Source organism: Bombina bombina, chromosome 5 (assembly GCF_027579735.1).
Source record: "Bombina bombina isolate aBomBom1 chromosome 5, aBomBom1.pri, whole genome shotgun sequence".
Classification (NCBI taxonomy): domain Eukaryota; kingdom Metazoa; phylum Chordata; class Amphibia; order Anura; family Bombinatoridae; genus Bombina; species Bombina bombina.
In genome coordinates this window covers 1,083,997,035-1,084,016,943 of record NC_069503.1, presented here as the reverse complement: position 1 = coordinate 1,084,016,943, position 19,909 = coordinate 1,083,997,035, and the positions used below count along the sequence as shown (strand labels likewise).

The 19,909-nt window shown below is 40.9% G+C and overlaps 1 protein-coding gene across 1 annotated transcript in view; it reads left to right on the top strand.

The window, feature by feature from the left end:
• Positions 1-19,909, top strand: part of DNAAF11 (dynein axonemal assembly factor 11) — a 374,386-nt gene that overhangs the window by 128,242 nt on the left and 226,235 nt on the right. Inside the window, exon 6 of the mRNA XM_053715948.1 lies at positions 5,255-5,332. Coding sequence (XP_053571923.1) covers positions 5,255-5,332 — 78 coding nt within the window. The remainder of the gene's footprint in view (positions 1-5,254; positions 5,333-19,909) is intronic.

Genomic DNA, 19,909 nt, shown 5'->3' with positions numbered 1-19,909 from the left:
ATCTAGCAATACAATTGTACTAACAAATCTGCACAGGAAAATGTGTCTGCCGAGTCCTAAACAAAGTAACTCATCTATTTGTTAAATAGTGAACTCTAATGTTGATATCTTCCTGTTGAGGTTCTTTATGTTGTTGCCTTGCAAAGTCAAACACACATGCCAAAGATATAGCAGAGGGAAATATATTGTATATAATATATTGATGTAATATATATGATAGCCAAGACAATGATAAAAGCTTCATTTTATAATAGGTGTCATGTAAGTCTGGCTGTAATGAGGAGATTCGTTTTTAAAAAAAAATAAAAATATTTTTTATTGAGGGCTCAAAGTTACATATACAGAAAAAGCAAAACAAAAGTGTTGTACATATCAGCTATTCATATCATACATTTATATAAAATGGAGGATTAGTAGCGTTGACGTCCATAACACATTCAAGCATTAATAGTATATTCTCTGGGGCCCCCCTCAAACCTTCAGGATGAGTACCAAGACAATCGTAATTACATAGAACATCATACGCAATATGGTGATTAAATACATTAAAAAAATATAATGAGACTGTTGAAAAATGGTAAAGTTAACGCTTTAGTACACAGCTCAAGGTACGGTATGGTGAGGAACTATTATCGCCTAATCACACTGATTAATAAAGCTTTGAATGCTAGTTGTTGGTACCTTTAAGTCAGCATTATAAACATAATTCTAAGTATAAGAGAACATTGAAAGTATAGTTGCGAGGATATCTGGAGAACAATCCACTTTAGAACTTGCATGAGAGTCCAACATTTAACAAATTTACCTGATGGGTGCAAATAACTATGATAAAGAGGTGGATATTGTCTTGGGAGGGCATCTGCAGGCTACCCTACCCTGTTTCTAAGATATGGCAAGTCCCATCTAGTGCAATTGGACAAGAACGCCACTGAAGCTTGCTTGAGGGTATGTATATAGAGAATCGCCCGACAATTTTCCATGATGTCTCCGGTGGTTGGCGAACAGGTACATTCTCAAGGTTTAATGGAAACAGCTCTATTTCAGCTTGACCCGTTCTCTTCCCTGCCGAGTGCTGTGTCCCACTCTCTTCTGTGAGCCGTGATCTCGAACCCCCCAAGGGAGGTTTTCTCTGAAAGGCAGATTTTATGGCATGGTCTTTTAGTAACGATTCCATAAGTTTCTTTATGCGAGGAGTCATGTGGGCTCTCTGTGTTGGCTGCGGGCCACGCTGTGTCTGTGGGATTAATAAGTGGATTGGAGATGTCATGTTCTCAGGGTTTTCCGCTTCTGTAGATTCAGTCAGGTTTGTAAATGCCAGTTGTATCAGGCAATCATATGGGACTCTAACCATCAGTTGTTGCATACGGTATTCAAGCCTTTTTAAACACGGATCGGGTTGTTGTGTTTGATATTCTCCCGCCATGTCTGCCATATTTGATGTCTTCTGGGTGTGGTGTCTTGAGAAAGGTATCTGAGAGTTATCTCCTTTGTGAGGGTAAATGCGTTATTGTGTTCTGGTTGATAGATTTATTGTCCAGTTGGGGTCAGCAACCTCTGAGTTTTACTGAGAAGGAAGCACCACTCCAGGCCCTTTATCGTCCAATCCAGAGTTCTAGTGTCAAGGACACAGCCACTATTGCAGCAGTGAACCCTAGTTAGGGTTAACTATTGTTGGTGGTGTGAAATTTATTGAAGTCGCTGTATAATAGTGCCTATAAATGGTGGTTTTAGGGCTACTCGACCGGAGCTCCTGGATGTGCGACTGTTGAGGTACGCTGCTTATACACAACCCAGAGGAGATTAGTTTTATACAAAACTAGTAATGCTTCAATGGTAGCAAAAAGTGAAAATCTACAGGTTTTTCACTAGTTTCAGTTTAATTGATGGAAGAGGCTGTTTTACAGAAGCAAAACTATAATAGTATTGAGATGTTAAAGGGATAGGAAAGTCAAAATTAAACTTGCATGGTTCAGATAGAGCTTGTAATTTTAAGAAACTTTTAAATTCACTTCTATTTTCAAATGTGCTATGTTCTCTTGGTATCCCTTGTTGAAAAAGAATACGCACATATGCTACACTAGTGGGAACTAGATGCTGATTGGTGCCTGCACACATTTGTCTCTTGTGATTGGCTAACTAGATGTGTTCAGCTAGCTGCCAATAGTGCAATGCTGTTCCTTCAGCAAAGGATAACAAGATAAGGAAGCAAATTTTATAATAGAACTAAATTGAAAAGCTGTTTAAAATGGTATTCTCTATCTGAATCATATAGTGCGGAATACAACAACAGTAGCAGGTTACTACTCATCATGGTATTGTTTTTTTCTCCTGCACCTGGAGCTGTCTTTAATTTGTTGTCTTATTTTAAACTCTCACAACTATCAGTTATTGAAGCTCTGCATTTTCACCCTGGCGCCACCATTTTGGAGCTATTATTTGTTAAGTAACTTTTAAACTGCAAAACAACAGCAAAAGTGTAACTCTCCCTCTCTCTATTATGTGAGTGAAACTGAAGTGCAAGGTACAACTGTGAAAAAGCCAACAACATGGGAGATCTGTGTGCACCGCCTCTGTCACAGGATGTAACAATACGAGCACTACAATATGGCGGCACCCAGTATAAAATACAGGATTCTAGAATGTCTTAAAATAAGAGAACAGCTTTAAAGAGAACTGCAGGTACAGGGGGGAAACAATAGCATGATACGTATTAACCTAACTACAGTTTAATGTCCCTTGAAACATTAATTGAAGTGATCTAAAATTTATACTGTAACTCCCCCTTAACAGAAAGAGGGTTGTTGCCGTATTAGTTCCACAGAAAACGTTCCTTTTAGTTGTTTGTGATACCTTTTAATGGACCGACCAAATCAAGTGAGTTTTTTTTATGTCATAAGCTTTCAAGAATTCACAGGTCTCTTCTTCAGATGTAGATACAATCTGTCAGAAAAAGGAGAGACATATAGGGCCAGATTACGAGTGGAGCGCAAATTAACACTGCCGTTTGAGCGTTAAAGGGACAGTGTAGTCAAAATTAAACTTTCATGATTCAGATAGGGCATGCAATTTTAAACAACTTTCCAATTTACTTCTATTATCTAATTTGCTCAATTCTCTAGATATCCTTTGTTGAAGAAATAGCAATGTACATGTGCGAGCCAATCACACAAGGCCTTTATGTGCAGCAACCAATCAGCAGCTACTGAGCATATCTAGATATGCTTTTCAGCAAGTGATATCAAGAGAATGAAGCAAATAAGATAATAGAAGTAAATTAGAAAGTTGTTTAAAATGACATGCTCTTTCTAAATCATGAAAGAAAAAAAAAATGGGTTTCATGTCCCTTTAACCCCTTAATGACCGGACCATTTTTCAATTTTCTTACCCTTAATGACAATGGCTATTTTTAAATTTCTGCAGTGTTTGTGTTTAGCTGTAATTTTCCTCTTACTCATTTACTGTACCCACACATATTATATACCGTTTTTCTCGCCATTAAATGGACTTTCTAAATATACCATTACTTCCATCATATCTTATAATTTACTGTAAAAAAAATACAAAATATGAGGAAAAAATGGAAAAAAACACACTTTTTCTAACTTTGACCCCCAAAATCTGTTACACATCTACAACCACCAAAAAACACCCATGCTAAATAGTTTCTAAATTTTGTCCTGAGTTTAGAAATACCCAATGTTTACATGTTCTTTTTTTTTTTTGCAAGTTATAGGGCCATAAATACAAGTAGCACTTTGCTATTTCCAAACCACTTTTTTTAAAAATTAGCGCTAGTTACATTGGGACACTGATATCTTTCAGGAATCCCTGAATATCCCTTGACATGTATATATTTTTATTTAGAAGACATCCCAAAGTATTGATCTAGGCCCATTTTGGTATATTTCATGCCACCATTTCACCGCCAAATACAATCAAATAAAAAAAAAACTGTTAAATTTTTCACAATTTTAGGTTTCTCACTGAAATTATTTACAAACAGCTTGTGCAATGATGGCACAAATGGTTGTAAATGCTTCTCTGGGATCCCCTTTGTTCAGAAATAGCAGACATATATGGCTTTGGCGTTGCTTTTTGGTAATAATAAGGCCGTTAAATGCTGCTGCGCACCACACTTGTAATATGCCCAGCAGTTAAGGGGTTAATTAGGTAGCTTGTAGGGTTAATTTTTAGCTTTAGTGTAGAGATCAGCCTCCCACCTGACACATCCCACCCCCTGATCCCCCCCTGACCTCCCTCAAACAGCTCTCTTCCCTCCCCCACCTCACAATTGTCACCGCCATCTTAAGTACTGGCAGAAAGTCTGCCAGTACTGAAATAAAAATCATTTTTTATTTTTTTTTATTTATTTTTTCATACTGTCTGCAGTCTGCATCCCCCCTTACCCCACAACCTCCCTGATCCCCCCATACATCTTTCTAACCCTCCCCCTCTATCTACAGAGTGGCCCTTTCTGCATCGGTGGGTAAAATAAGGGATTGCAGTGATGCCTCAATATTGAGGCATCACTACAATCCCTTGTAAGCAGCTGGAAGCGATCATGATCGCTTCCAGCGCTTCTAACAACAGAGGACGTACCAGGTACGTCAATTGTCATTAAGGGAATGTTTTTCCATGACGTACCTGGGGTTAATTGCACTATAACTAAGATTGTTGTACAAAAATCAGAACTTAGAATATCTTGTGGGCTTTCACTTATTTCCCCCATAGAAGTCAATAGAGCAAAAAAAGTTGAAACAAGAGCCTCCCCACTCTTGCGCAAACCCGATTGCATATATTTTTATTTGCGCTAACCCAACATACAAATATGAATATTTCACATTCAAATGTTATTAATATAGCAGAATATGTTCTATTTATTCATAAATAAATATTTCAACATATGTCTGATGGTTTTTTGGTAAAATATATATCTCTACCTATAGACCTATTAAATTTAGCTACCAATCAGCAAGAGCTATTCAGAGTGCTGAACAAAAAATGGGCCATCTCCTGAGCTTACATTCTTGCTTTTTCAAATATAGATATCAAGAGAATGAAGAATAAATGATAATAGGAGTAAATTAGAAAGTTGCTTAAAATTGCATGCTCTATCTGAATCATGAAAGTTTAAGTTTGACTAGCGTATCCCTTTAACTCTCCTAATATTTATAACTTATGTCAGCATTGAAAGGAAAGCTTTAATCTGAATAAAGAAAAGTAATGTAATTATTCTATGTATGTTTTTTTCCAGTGAAGAAAAAAAGAAAGTGAAACCTCCCAGGACTTTGATCACAGCTGAAGGACGTGTTTTGAACGTTAATGAATCTAAGTAAGTTAAAGAAATATGATACATAAAAAGATTACAATTTATTTCATACTCCAAACTGCTCTACTTCCCTGCTGTTAAGTCTCTTGTGCAATAAAATGATTTGACAAACCTTAGCATAAATAAAGATTTGACAGATCTTAAAAAAATTATGCTCTAGTGTGTGCCTGCTGAATTTCACTGTTAATTATAGTTCTGGCCTGAAACTAGGCAACCGGTAAATTATCAATCAGTTGAACACTGATGTAAAGCATAATAGATTTTTTTTATTAATCTTCTAGAAAATGTCTGGAGAAAGAAAGGTCTACTGCAAAGATTTTTATTTAATTTTATTTCTTTCGCATATTTCTATATTTGTTGAGTTTGGGGACAAAAACAATGTAGTTCCATCAAAATCCACCTTCTTTTTTCTTCCTATGATTTGTATTCTATGTGAGATGATTTATTGCATAATAGGACTAAAACTTTGAGCCATATTTGCCAAACTGCATTGTCTTGTGTAGCTTAATATTATGACCTTATAAGACACTATATCCGACCATTATCTGTTGAATATGTGAGTTCAACAACTTGACTAACCCTTAGTGGCAAGAGCCATTTTCTTTGTTGAAGGCAAAATTGCCTTTTCTTTCCTATGGCATGAAGAGTCCACAACATCATTCCAATTACTAGTGGTATAATAACCTCCTGGCCAGCAGGAGGAGGCAAAGCCATAACCCCCAGTTATTCTCTTTGCCTCTGTGACGGGAGGATGTGCGAATATGGTGTCTGAAGATATTTAATCCTTTAATGCGTACTTTTCACTGCAAGCAAGGATTAGGGGCTATGATGTGTCCATGCCAATCTCTTTAGTAAGAGTACTGGTGCTTTTAGAAGACAGCGAGGTAGTCTTTGCTTAACTTCTAACAACAATGCTACCCCCTTATAGAAAACCAGGGCTGGTTACTCTGTTTTTTCTTTTACTTTCAGGTCATTGTCAGGGGCCCGCATGAGGCTGATTTTTTTTTAGTGCACTTTTAATGCGCTTTTAAATAATGTCACTTTTTCTCCTCAACTTCTGTCTTGCTAATATTCGTACATGAGCTTTTCTTTCTGTGCTTAGATGCAGTAAATTTAGGGCAGTATATTGTTTAAGCATACTAAGGTAGTATCGCTATAATTTATGTGCTGTCTCGCATCGATTGTGGTCCAAGCGGTCACAATATGGCGGCTTGAACTTTTTTGTGTAGCTGTTAAGCTGGCTAATCTCTACGATAATATTTACACGTCCGTTTCTTCGATCTGCAGCATCAGCTTTTATACCTCGAGAGAGGCTGTTTTTTTTCTCTCTGCCCGACATATCTGTTAATTGTATATCAACAGTGATGTGGTAAGAGATTTCTATCCTTATAGGACTGAACTTTGCCTCTATGGTTAATGTAGAAAAGTTCACTCCAGTCCAACAAGTGCAGTAAAACAGACCTTTATTGCTTCATGGTCCCAAAAAAACAACAAATAACATTTCAGACCTCTCACAGATCCTTAGACATGACTTAGGACCTGTGAGAGGTCTGAAACGCTGTTCATTGCTTTATGGTCCCAAGTTCAAAAAACAACAAAGGTCTGTTTTACTGCAATTGTTGGGCTGGAGTGAACCTTTCTTCATTTATCTGTACTGAGGGGTTAGCTGACCCTCTACTCGGTGCCCCTTGTCGGTTGCTGTTCCTTACCATGCTTGTGTTCCTCTGTATGATTAAGAGGTTTTGGTCTATATATTTTTATGTGTACGGAGATGATGTAAAGTAAAGAGAACAATCAGGGAAGTATATTAGCCATCAAGAAAAACAGCTGTGAGCAAAAAAGTGCAACAGATCAAAGAGACATAGAGTTACACCAATTAAAAAATGCCTGGAAGTAATAGTCCCATCACAGATAATGTAATTAGTCCCATCACAGATAATGTAATAAGTCCGATAGGCAGATGTACATCTTAATAAATGAAACTTGATCAGCGCAGAAATAATGCATTGAAGTAATAGTTCACTACTAGCCCCAAGTCTTAAAGAAGATGATGGAGAACAACGTAGTGAAGCACAATCCAAAAGCAGTGCAAAAGAAGACCGGAACAGTTCATCACTAGGTCCTTAGACACAACGTGAAAACAGACTCGATTTCACTCACCCCTAATGCGAAGTTAAACTGGAGAACAGAGAGGCTTGTATCTCAGAAAACTGTTACAGCTCCGGCGTTCACGCTTGGTGCTTAATGCTTCCGATATCATGTGAATCAATGCTTCACACGTCACGTGACCGCCTTTCTGCCAATCAACTACCTTCTTGAGCCGTCACTGAGCCCAACGATGCATCCGGGGAATTTCAAGTTAGACACGATACATCCAGCAAATCTCAGCATCCATATTGAGCAACGGCGGTAGTATGGCAAATACAGGCAGATCCCGAGCAACACACAAATGTTATAATGCACACCAACGTAGTACCTTGATGACCCAGATAAGGATAATGTAGTATGAGCCAAGGGGGGATAAGGCTGTAGTCAGTAGTAGACACCCAATGTCCACTGGGCAATAATTAAATATAAGAAAGATTCCACCAACCAGCCATTTATGAATCAAATCGTAAGTTGCTTTATTCCAGGATAAAAACAACAGGACATGCTGTTAAAAGTTCAGAACTACGTTAAGATTAAGAGTGTTTAGGTTGTGGGCCCTCTTTTTGAATGAAGACAATGTGATGCATTTTTACATAAGTGTTTTTACTGTTAATCTGATAGATTTTCGTAATTGAAGACATCTTTTGAATGCTTTTTTTCTCTTGTAAGGTGTATCCATTACTTGTGGGATATTCTCCTTCCCAACAGGAAGCTGCAAGAGGACACCCACAGCAGAGCTGTCTATATAGCTCCTCCCCTAACTGCCACCCCCAGTCATTCTCTTGCAGCTCTCGACAAGAAAGGAAGTATCAAGAGAGATGTAGTGACTTAGTGTAGTTTTTACCTTCAATCAAAAGTTTGTTATTTTTAAACGGTACCGGCGTTGTACTGTGTTTACTCTCAGGCAGAAATTGGAAGAAGACTTCTGCCTGGAGGTTTGATGATCTTAGCGGTTTGTAACTAAGGTCCATTGCTGTTCTCACACATAACTGAAGAGTATGGAAAGAAAACTTCAGTTGGGGGGACGGTCTGCAGATTGCCTGCTTTGAGGTATGTTCAGTATATTTTTTTCTAGAGAGATGATAAGGTCTAGAAAATGCTGACAGTGCCTGGTATATTTAAGGTAAGCCTGATACAGTGATTTAACAACAACTGGGATCATGCTTGCAAAAAGGGATAATATTCATGTTAATACCTATATTACTTAGTGTAAAAACGTTTGCATGATTTATAAATAAAAACATTTTTTCTCTGAGGGTGATTAATCTTTATTTGGGGCCTAGTTTCCACATGGCTTGTTACATTACTCCTAGGAATACTTTTTTAAAGCCCTCTGACTTTGAGTGCATGGTGGGAGGGGCCTATTTTCAGTCTGAGACATCCAGCTTCCCTGAAGGAGTCCTCTGGCTTATAAGACCTCTATAGAGGGTTTGTTCCTGCAAAAATTGTTTTTAAGGGCAGGTAGGAGCCACAATACAGCTGTGGCAGTGTGTTTGACTGTTTGTTAACAGGTTTAATGTTTTTCTAATTTCTGGGCCTGAGGGGTTAATCATCCATTTGCAAGTGGGTGCAATGCTGCTTTAGTCCCTTATACACACTGTAAAAATTTCGTAGAGTTTACTACTTTTTTTCACTGTTTTGCAGTTTATGTGGTAGTTTTTTCTCTTAAAGTCACAGTACCGTTTTTTATTATTGCTTTTTTCACATTTATTAAAGTGTTTTCCAAGCTTGCTGGTCTCATTACTAGTCTGTTAAACATGTCTGACATAGAGGAAACTCCTTGTTCATTATGTTTAGAAGCCATTGTGGAACCCCCTCTTAGAATGTGTACCAAATGCACTGACCTTTCTATAAGTTATAAAGACCATATTATGGCTTTTAAAGATTTATCACCCGAGGTTTCTGAGACTGAAAAAAGGGAGGTTATGCCATCTAGCTCTCCCCACGTGTCAGAACCTATAACTCCCGCTCAAGGGACGCCAAGTACATCTAGCGCGTCCAATGCGTTTACTTTACAAGACATGGCGGCAGTTATGAATCATACCCTCACAGAGGTATTGTCCAAACTGCCAAGGTTACAAGGAAAGCGGGACAGCTCTGGGGCTAGAACAAATACAGATCTCTCTGACGCTTTAGTAGCTATGTCTGATATACCCTCACAATGTGCAGAAGTTGAAGCAGGAGAGCTTCTATCTGTGGGTGACTTCTCTGATTCAGGGAAGGCGTTACTTCAGTCTGACTCTGAAATGACAGCATTTAAATTTAAGCTTGAACACCTCCGCGTGTTGCTCAGGGAGGTTTTAGCTACTCTGGGTGACTGTGACACCATCGTAGTCCCAGAGAAATTGTGTAAAATGGACAAATACTTGTTTTTCCAATCCCTAAGAGGTTTTCAGAAATTATTACTAAGGAATGGGATAGACCAGGTGTGTCGTTCTCTCCCCCTCCTGCTTTTAAGAAAATGTTTCCTATAGATGCCGCTACACTTGACTTGTAGCAGACGGTCCCTAAGGTGGAGGGAGCAGTCTCTACCCTAGCTAAGCGTACAACTATTCCTGTCGAGGACAGTTGTGCTTTCCTAGATCCTATGGATAAGAAATTAGAGGGTTTCCTTAAGAAAATCTTTATACAACAAGGTTTTATTCTCCAGCCTCTTGCATGCATTGACCCAGTCACTGCTGCAGTGGCTTTCTGGTTTGAGTCTCTGGAGGAGGCTTTACAGGTAGAGACCCCGTTGGATGATATCCTTGACAGGCTTAAAGCTCTTAAGTTAGCAAATTCATTTATTTCTGGCGCCGTTTTTCATTTAACCAAGCTAAAGGGCTAAAAATTCAGGTTTTGCCATTCAGGCACGTAGGGCGCTATGGCTTAAATCCTGATCAGCTGATGTCACTTCAAAGTCTAAACTTCTCAAGATCCCCTTCAAAGGGCAGACCCTATTTGGGCCTGGACTGAAGGAGATCATTTCTGATATTACTGGAGGAAAAGGCCCTTCCCTTCCCCAGGATAGGTCCAACAAGTTAAGGACCAAACAGACTAATTTTCGTTCCTTTCGAAACTTCAAGAGTGGCGCAGCTTCATCTTCCTCTTCTACAAAACAAGAGGGAAATTTTGCCCAGTCCAAGCCAGTCTGGAGACCTAACCAGGCTTGGAACAAGGGGAAACAGGCCAAAAAGCCTGCTGCTGCCTCTAAGACAGCATGAAGGAATAGCCCCCGATCCGGGACCGGATCTAGTGGAGGGCAGACTTTCTCTCCGCCCAGGCTTGGGCAAGAGACGTCCAGGATCCCTGGGCTCTGGAGATTGTTTACCAGGGATATCTTCTGGATTTCAAAGCTTCATCTCCAAAGGGGAGATTTCATCTCTCACAATTATCTGCAAACCAGATAAAGAGAGAGGCATTCTTACATTGCGTTCAAGACCTACTAGTTATGGGAGTGATCCACCCAGTTCCAAAGGAGGAACAAGGGCAGGGCTTCTATTCAAATCTGTTTATATTTCCCAAGAAAGAGGGAACTTTCAGACCAATCTTGGATCTCAAGATCCTGAACAAATTTCTCAGGGTCCCATCCTTCAAGATGGAGACTATTCAAACCATCCTACCTATGATCCAGGAGGGTCAATATATGACTACCGTGGATTTAAAGGATGCTTATCTACATATTCCGATACACAGGGATCATCATCAGTTTCTCAGGTTCACCTTCCTAGACAGGCATTACCAGTTTGTGGCTCTTCCCTTCGGGTTAGACACGGCACCAAGAATCTTTACGAAGGTTCTAGGGTCCCTTCTGGCGGTTCTAAGACCGCGGGGTATAGCAGTAGCCCCTTACCTAGACGACATCCTGATACAGGCGTCAACTTTTCATATTGCCAGGTCCCATACGGATATTTTTCTGGCATTCCTAAGGTCTCACGGGTGGAAGGTGAACGAAGGAAAGAGTTCTCTCTCACCTCTCACAAGAGTTTCCTTCCTAGGAACTCTGATAGATTCAGTAGAAATGAAGATTTATCTGACAGAGGTCAGGTTGTGAAAACTTCTAACTTCCTGCCGTGCTCTTTATTCCATTTCTCGTCCGTCAGTGGCTCAGTGTATGGAGGTAATCGGATTAATGGTAGCGGCAATGGACATTGTTCCGTTTGCCCGCCTACATCTCAGACCACTGCAACTTTGCATGCTCAATCAGTTGAATGGGGATTACACAGATTTGTCCCCTCTACTAAATCTGGATCAAGAGACCAGGGATTCTCTTCTCTGGTCGCTATCTCGGGTCCATCTGTCCAAGGGAATGAGTTTCTGCAATCCAGAATGGACTATAGTAACGACAGATGCCAGCCTTCTGGGCTGGGGTGCAGTCTGGAACTCCCTGAAGGCTCAGGGTTCGTGGACTCAGGAGGAGGCCCTCCTTCCGATAAACATTCTGGAACTAAGAGCGATATTCAATGCTCTTCAGGCTTGGCCTCAGCTAGCTGCGGTCAGGTTCATCAGATTTCAGTCGGACAACATCACTACTGTAGACTATATCAACTATCAGGGGGGAACAAGGAGCCCCCTGGCAATGTTGGAGGTTTCAAAGATAATTCTATGGGCAGAGGTTCACTCTTGCCATCTCTCAGCTATCTATATCCCAGGAGTAGAGAAATGGGAGGCGGATTTTCTAAGTCGGCAGACTTTTCACCCGGGGGAGTGGGAGCTCCATCCGGAGGTATTTGCCCAGTTGATCCAACTTTGGGGCAAACCAGAACTGGATCTCATGGCGTCTCATCAGAACGCCAAGCTTCCTTGTTACAGATCCAGGTCCAGGGATCCCAAGGCAGCGCTGATAGATGCTCTAGCAGCGCCCTGGTCCTTCAGCCTGGCTTATGTGTTTCCACTGTTTCCTCTGCTCCCTCATCTGATTGCCAAGATCAAGCAGGAGAGAGCTTTGGTGATCTTGATAGCCCCTGCGTGGCCACGCAGGACTTGGTATGCAGATCTGGTGGACATGTCATCCTTTCCACCATGGACTCTGCAGCTAAGGCAGGACCTTCTACTTCAAGGTTCCTTCAAACATCCAAATCTAATTTCTCTACGCCTGACTGCTTGGAGATTGAACGCTTGATTCTATCAAAGCGTGGTTTTTCCGAATCAGTCATTGATACCTTAATTCAGGCTCGAAAGCCTGTCACCAGGAAAATCTATCATAAGATATGGTGTAAATATCTTCATTGGTGTGAATCCAAGGGTTACTCATGGAGTAAGGTCAGGATTCCTAGGATATTATCTTTTCTCCAAGAAGGATTGGAGAAGGGATTGTCAGCTAGTTCCTTAAAGGGACAGATTTCTGCTCTGTCTATTCTTTTGCACAAACGTCTGGCTGAGGTTCCAGACGTTCAGGCATTTTGTCAGGCTTTAGTTAGAATCAAGCCTGTGTTTAAACCTGTTGCTCCGCCATAGAGTTTAAATTTAGTTCTTAAAGTTCTTCAAGGGGTTCCATTTGAACCTTTGCATTCCATAGATATTAAGCTTTTATCTTGGAAATTTCTATTTTTAGTAGCTATCTCCTCGGCTCGAAGAGTTTCGGAGTTATCTGCTTTACAGTGTGATTCCCCTTATCTGATTTTCCATGCAGATAAGGTAGTGTTACGTACCAAACCTAGGTTTCTGTAAGGATTCCAGTCCGCTTTGTCCAGTTACCTTTCAATCACATGGTCTCTACCTGTCTGCATTTAAGTCATCACCTGACTGCAGACAGGTGCTTAGTTATTGCACATGTAGCTGTTTGTAGCAGTCCTGCTATCCTTGCTACTGAGTTCTCTATCAAGCTCTCCTTGTGGATTACAAAGCTTTATTCCTTTGTCACCTGGATTCTACTTATCCTTTTACCTCAGGAGGATTATAACACATCGACTTTCATATTGCTCCTAATACCCTCTGCTGCACAAAGGATTTATCACATTTCATGTTTTGCCGTAATCGGCACTTTCCCTGCAGCTGCTTACAAGCCACACGCCATCTCAGTGGGACTTCACTTACCATCTTATCAAGCCTTCTGACATTGCACTCAACCGGTTGTCTCTCCTACAGTTCAAACTCTCATTTAGAGACAGCCGCTTACCTCTTCTGTGACCGGAGCTACAGTTTTCACTGCCGCTTGTGCCGCTGTCAGTCAGAGTCTCAGCTCCTCCTACCAGCGGTTACTGATCTCGGCTCTATAGCGGGCTAGTACAAAGACTCTGTGTTTCATATGTATTCCCTCATCATGGTAACGCTGTGAAGGAAAATTTAACACCTAAGTCCTTTGTTATAACCTGCTAGCTTACCTTTTGGACGAACTGTGCTAATCCTCGCTGTGCACATTACTCCCTTCAATACCTGCTTGCTAATCTATGTAGGAGTATTTTGGAACTCTGCTTACATTTCAGAATCTTACTCCTATCCTGTTATCAGTTTCAATAATAGAGTGAATTATAACTCTATCTCCTCCTATGCAAATTACATTAACTTTATTTCACTTTATCAAACAGTCTATGCTAATTAATAGCCTGTTCAACTAAGTGATACATATTCAGTTCTCATTAAGTCTGCAGCTGAGTTCCTATATTTCTGCACAACCAGGAAACAAACCTTATAGTTTCTGCCTAAGGTGGTATCTAATAAGAATTTCAATCAGGAGATTGTTGTTCCTTCCCTATGTCTTAATCCTTTTTCAAAGAAGGAACATCTATTACACAATCTTGATGTGGTTCGTGCTTTAAAGTTTTATTTACAAGCTACGAAAGATTTTTGTCAAACTTCTGCTTTGTTTGTTGTCTACTCTTGACAGAGGAGAGGCCAAAAGGCTTCGGCAACTTCTCTTTCCTTTTGGCTAAGAAGCATAATTCGCTTAGCTTATGAGACTGCTGGCCAGCAGCCTCCTGAAAGAATTACAGCTCATTCTACTAGAGCAGTAGCTTCCACATGGGCTTTTAAACATGAGGCCTCTGTTGAACAGATTTGCAAGGCGGCGACTTGGTCTTCGCTTCATACCTTTTCTAAATTCTATAAATTTGATACTTTTGCTTCTTTGTAGGCTATTTTTGGGAGAAAGGTCTTACAAGCAGTGGTGCCTTCCATTTAAGTTTCCTGCCTTGTCCCTCCCTTCATCCGTGCCCTAAAGCTTTGGTATTGGTATCCCACAAGTAATGGATGAACCCGTGGACTGGATACATCTTACAAGAGAAAACAAAATTTATGCTTACCTGATAAATTTCTTTCTCTTGTGGTGTATCCAGTCCACGGCCCGCCTTGTCATTTTAAGGCAGGTGTTTTTTATTTTTAAACTACAGTCACCACTGCACCCTATAGTTTCTCCTTTTTTTCTTGCTTGTCTTTGGTCGAATGACTGGGGGTGGCAGTTAGGAGAGGAGCTATATAGACAGCTCTGCTGTGGGTGTCCTCTTGCATGTTGGGAAGGAGAATATCCCACAAGTAATGGATGAACCCGTGGACTGAATACACCACAAGAGAAATAAATTTATCAGGTAAGCATAAATTTTGTTTTTGATGACGCGTATCTTTATGCTTCTTGAGTAATACAACGACGGTCCATTTTCTTATTCTAACAATCTCTTGGGAGTTATTTTTATTCTTGTGCTACACATTACTTGCGCTGTTTAATGTACTCTCTATGAATCAGCATTTTTTCTTTTTTCAAAAACTCCTGCTATTTGTTGCCACGTAGTGGCGTTTAAGGGTATATTGATTTTCTCCTAAGGGGATTTTCTATACGTCAACCTGACATTAATATCGTTGTTTATATAGGTCAGGGTCATTATCTGAAGCTTGTGAGTTCAGAATTATCTCTTTGTTTCTGCTCTAGGCTATATAATATGGTTTATATAACTTTCAAGGTTATAATCTATTTTGTTCTGCAGCATATTTGTGACAGTTACATTTAAAATTTCATATATATATTAATATACATTTATCTTTTTATTTAGCCCTGGATGGATCCCTGTGTGGAATCAGGGACTGGGCATCTAAAATGTTTCTTATATAAGCCTTTTTTGTGTTGTCAGAGATATATCATCTCTGCTTATGTCTGGGTTTTGCCTATTATCCTGAGACATATCCATAACCTCTCTCATTTTGAGATTAATGTCTGTGACTTTTTGTTACTATCCTATGCAACATTTTCAGTTCAATCTGAGCTTCTTGCACCTTGAATGTGTATTCGCATCTAGTGGGGGACAGGGGATAATCTACCTGCCACTCTGCCCTGAATACTCCTGATCCTGTCTGATCTCGGAAGTTAAGCAGGGCCAGGCCTGGACAGTACCTGGACGGGAGGCAGACTGGGATCTCCAGGTGTGGTAGGTGTAACAGATCCTTGGGCCGCAATATGTGGCCTAAGGGATATCTGTCCTGCCTAGCAAGCTGATGGCTTAGAGTTTGAATCCTTCTGTGGCAGCTTTCTTTCTCCAACATTGGTGTGTCCGGTCCACGGTTTCATCCTTACTTGTGGGATATTCTCTTCCCCTACAGGAAATGGCAAGGAGAGCACACAGCAAGAGCTGTCCATATAGCCCCCCCTCTGGCTCCGCCCCCCAGTCATTCTCCTTGCCGCTCTGTACAAGTAGCATCTCCACGGGGATGGTGAGGAGTTTGTGGTGTTAGTTGTAGTTTTTTATTTCTTCTATCAAGAGTTTATTTTAAAATAGTGCCGGTTTGTACTATTTACTCTACAACAGAAAATGAAGATTTCTGTTAAAAGAGGAGTATGATTTTAGCAGCAGTAACTAAAATCAATTGCTGTTCCCACGTAGGACTGTTGAGCCCAGAGAACTTCAGTTGGGGGGAACAGTTTGCAGACTTATTTGCTTCAGGTACGATCAGTCATATTTCTAACAAGACATGTTAATGCTAGAAGACTGTCAGTTTTTCCCTTAGGGGATCGGTAAGCCATTTTCTTAGATTCATAACAGATTAAGGCTTATAAATGGGCTCTATACTGGTTGACACTATTGTGGGCTAAATCGATTGGTTTATATCAGATTTATTGGACATTTAGAGTGTTTTTTGTGTTATAAAAGCACTTTTGGGAAAGTTTTTTTCGCCTGGCATCTAGTTAGACTACTACTTCAGTCAGAAAGGCCCCTTCACTCTGGTAATGCAGATGAAGGAGGCCCCGTTTTCGCGCCTCAATTGCGCAGTTTGTTTCCTTGGCAGTGCATGCAGCTTCATTTGAGGGTCCTGTGGGTAAAGGAAACGGACTCAGGAATGTTTATTTCAGTGCTGAATCACTCTAAGGGAAGGTAAAAAGCCGCAGCAAGGCTGTGGCAGTGATTGTTGTGTGATAAAATTGTTTATTTGAACAAATAGCTCAGTTTTGCTCATTTTAAGGGTTAAAGTCTTGAAACTTGGTGTGCAATACTTTCAAGGCATTAGGACTCTGGGGTGCAAATTTTGTAAAAATCGGACATTGCCTTCATAGTTTTTCAAACTTTCAGAAATAAAGTGTGCTTGTTTATTATTTAAAGAGACAGTAACTCTTTTCTTTAAAAACGTTTTTATTGCATTATTAGCCTGCCATATTCTGTCTAACATGTCTGTACCTTCAGATAGCTTATGTTCTGTATGTATGGAAGCCAAGGTGGTTCCCCCTATTAATGTTTTGTGCAAATTGTGTCATAGCGTCCAAACAAAGTAAGGACAGTACTGTCACATTTAATAAGATTGCCCAGGATGATTCTTCATGTGAAGGTAGTGGGGATAGTTCATCATCCTCTCCTTCTGTGTCAACACCAGTTTTGCCCGCGCAGGCGATACCTAGTACATCTAGCGCGCCAATGCTGGTTACTATGCAGCAATTAACTGCAGTGATGGATAATTCTATAGCAAATCTATTATCCAAACTGCCATCCTATTCTAGAAAGCGTGATTGCTCAGTTTTTAAATACAGAAGATGAGCAGGTTAGCGCTGAGGACAATTTATCAGTTGTTCCCTCACATCAATCTGAGTATAGCAGTGAGGGAGGGCCTGTCTGAAGGGGAAGTTTCTGATTCAGGAAAAGTTTCTCAGCAGGCAGACACTGATATTGTGACTTTTAAATTTAAGTTAGAACACCTCCGCGCCCTGCTTAAGGAGGTCCTAACTACTCTAGATGATTGTGATTCTCTGGTAATTCCAGAGAAATTGTGCAAGATGGACAAATTCTTAGAGGTTCCAGTGCACGCTGATGCCTTTCCGATACCCAAGCGGGTGGCGGACATAGTGACTAAGGAGTGGGAAAAGCCAGGTATACCTTTTGTTCCACCTCCTATATTCAAGAAAATGTTCCCCATTGTCGACCCCAGAAAGGACACATGGCAAACGGTTCCTAAGGTTGAGGGGGCGGTTTCAACGTTAGCTAAGCGCACAACTATTCCTATTGAGGACAGTTGCGCTTTCAAAGATCCTATGGATAAAAAATTAGAAGGACTGTTAAAAAAGAATTTATTCAGCAGGGTTTCCTTCTTCAACCAATCTCGTGCATTATTCCTGTCACTACCACAGCGTATTTTGGTTCGAGGAACTGGAAAATTCGCTTCAAAGGGAGACTCCATATGATGAAGTCATGGACAGAATTCATGCACTTAAGTTGGCTAATTCATTTATTTTGGATGTCGCTTTTCAATTGCTAAGTTAGCGGCGAAAAATTCAGGGTTTGCTATAGTGGCGCGCAGAGCGCTTTGGCTTAAATCCTGGTCGACGGATGTGTCGTCCAAGAATAAATTGCTTAATATTCCTTTCAAGGGTAAGACCCTATTCAGGCCGGAATTGAAAGAGATTATTTCAGACATTACTGGTGGAAAGGGACATGCCCTCCCACAAGATAGGCCTTTTAAGGCTAAGAACAAATCTAATTTTCGTTCCTTTCGCAATTTCAGGAACGGACCAAATCCTAACTCTGCGGCCTCCAGACAAGAAGGCAACACTTCCCAACCTAAACCAGCATGGAAATCATTGCAAGGTTGGAACAAGGGTAAACAGGCCAAAAGGCCTGCTGCTGCTACCAAGACAGCATGAAGGGGTAGCCCCCGATCCGGGACCGGATCTAGTAGGGGGCAGACTCTCTCTCTTTGCTCAGGCTTGGGCAAGAGTTGTTCCGGATCCCTGGACACTAGAATAGTCTCTCAGGGATATCTTCTAGAATTCAAGGAACTTCCTCCAAAGGGAAGGTTCCACATGTCTCGCTTATCTTCAGACCAGATAAAGAGACAGGCATTCTTACACTGCGTAGGAGACATAGTAAAGATGGGAGTGATACACCCAGTTCCAATAACGGAACAAGGAAGATTTTACCAACAATCCATCAGGGTCAATATATTACTACCGTGGATTTAAAGGATGCGTACCTGCATATTCCTATCCACAAAGATCACCATTAGTTCCTGAGGTTCGCCTTCCTGGAAAGACAGTTCGTGGCTCTTCCATTCAGTTTAGCCACTGCTCCCAGAATTTTCACAAAGGTGCTAGGGTCCCTTCTAGCGGTATTAAAACCGAGGGGCATTGCTATAGCATCTTATCTAGACGACATTCTAACCCAAGTGTAGTCTCTTTCCAAAACAAAGGCCCATACAAGACATTGTTCTAGCCTTTCTCAGATCTCACGGGTGGAAGGTGAACGTAGAAAAGAGTTCCCTGTTCCCGTCAACAAGAGTTCCCGTTCTGGGAAAAATAATAGATTCTATGGAAATGAAGATCTTCCTGACAGAGGTCAGAAAATCAAAACTTCTGAGCGCTTGTTAAGTTCTTCACTCTATTCTGCAGCCTTCCATAGCTCAGTGCATAGAAGTAATAGGATTAATGGTCGCAGCGATGGACATAGTTCCTTTTGCTCGAATTCATCTAAGACCATTACAACTGTGCATGCTCAAACAGTGGAATGGGGATTATGCAGACTTGTCTCCCCAGATTCAAGTAGACCAGGTAATCAGGGATTCTCTCCGCTGGTGGTTGTCTCAGGATCACCTGTCTCAGGGAATGAGTTTCCGCAGACCAGAGTGGGTCATCGTCACGACCGACGCCAGTCTCTTAGGCTGGGGCGCGGTCTGGGACTCTCTGAAAGCTCAAGGTCTATGGTCTCGAGAAGAGTCTCTTCTTCCGATAAGCATTTTTAGAACTGAGAGCGATATTAAATGCGCTCCTGGTTTGGCCTCATCTGGCAAAGGTCAAATTCATATGGTTCCAGTCGGACAACATGACGACTGTAGCGTACATCAATCATCAGGGGGGAACAAAGAGTTCCTTGGCGATGAGAGAGGTATCCAAGATCATTAAATGGGCGGAGGATCACTCCTGCCACCTATCTGCAATTCACATCCCAGGAGTGGACAACTGGGAGGTGGATTATTTGAGTCGTCAGACTTTCATCCGGGGGAGTGGGAACTCCACCCGGAGGTCTTTGCCCAATTAACTCAACGATGGGG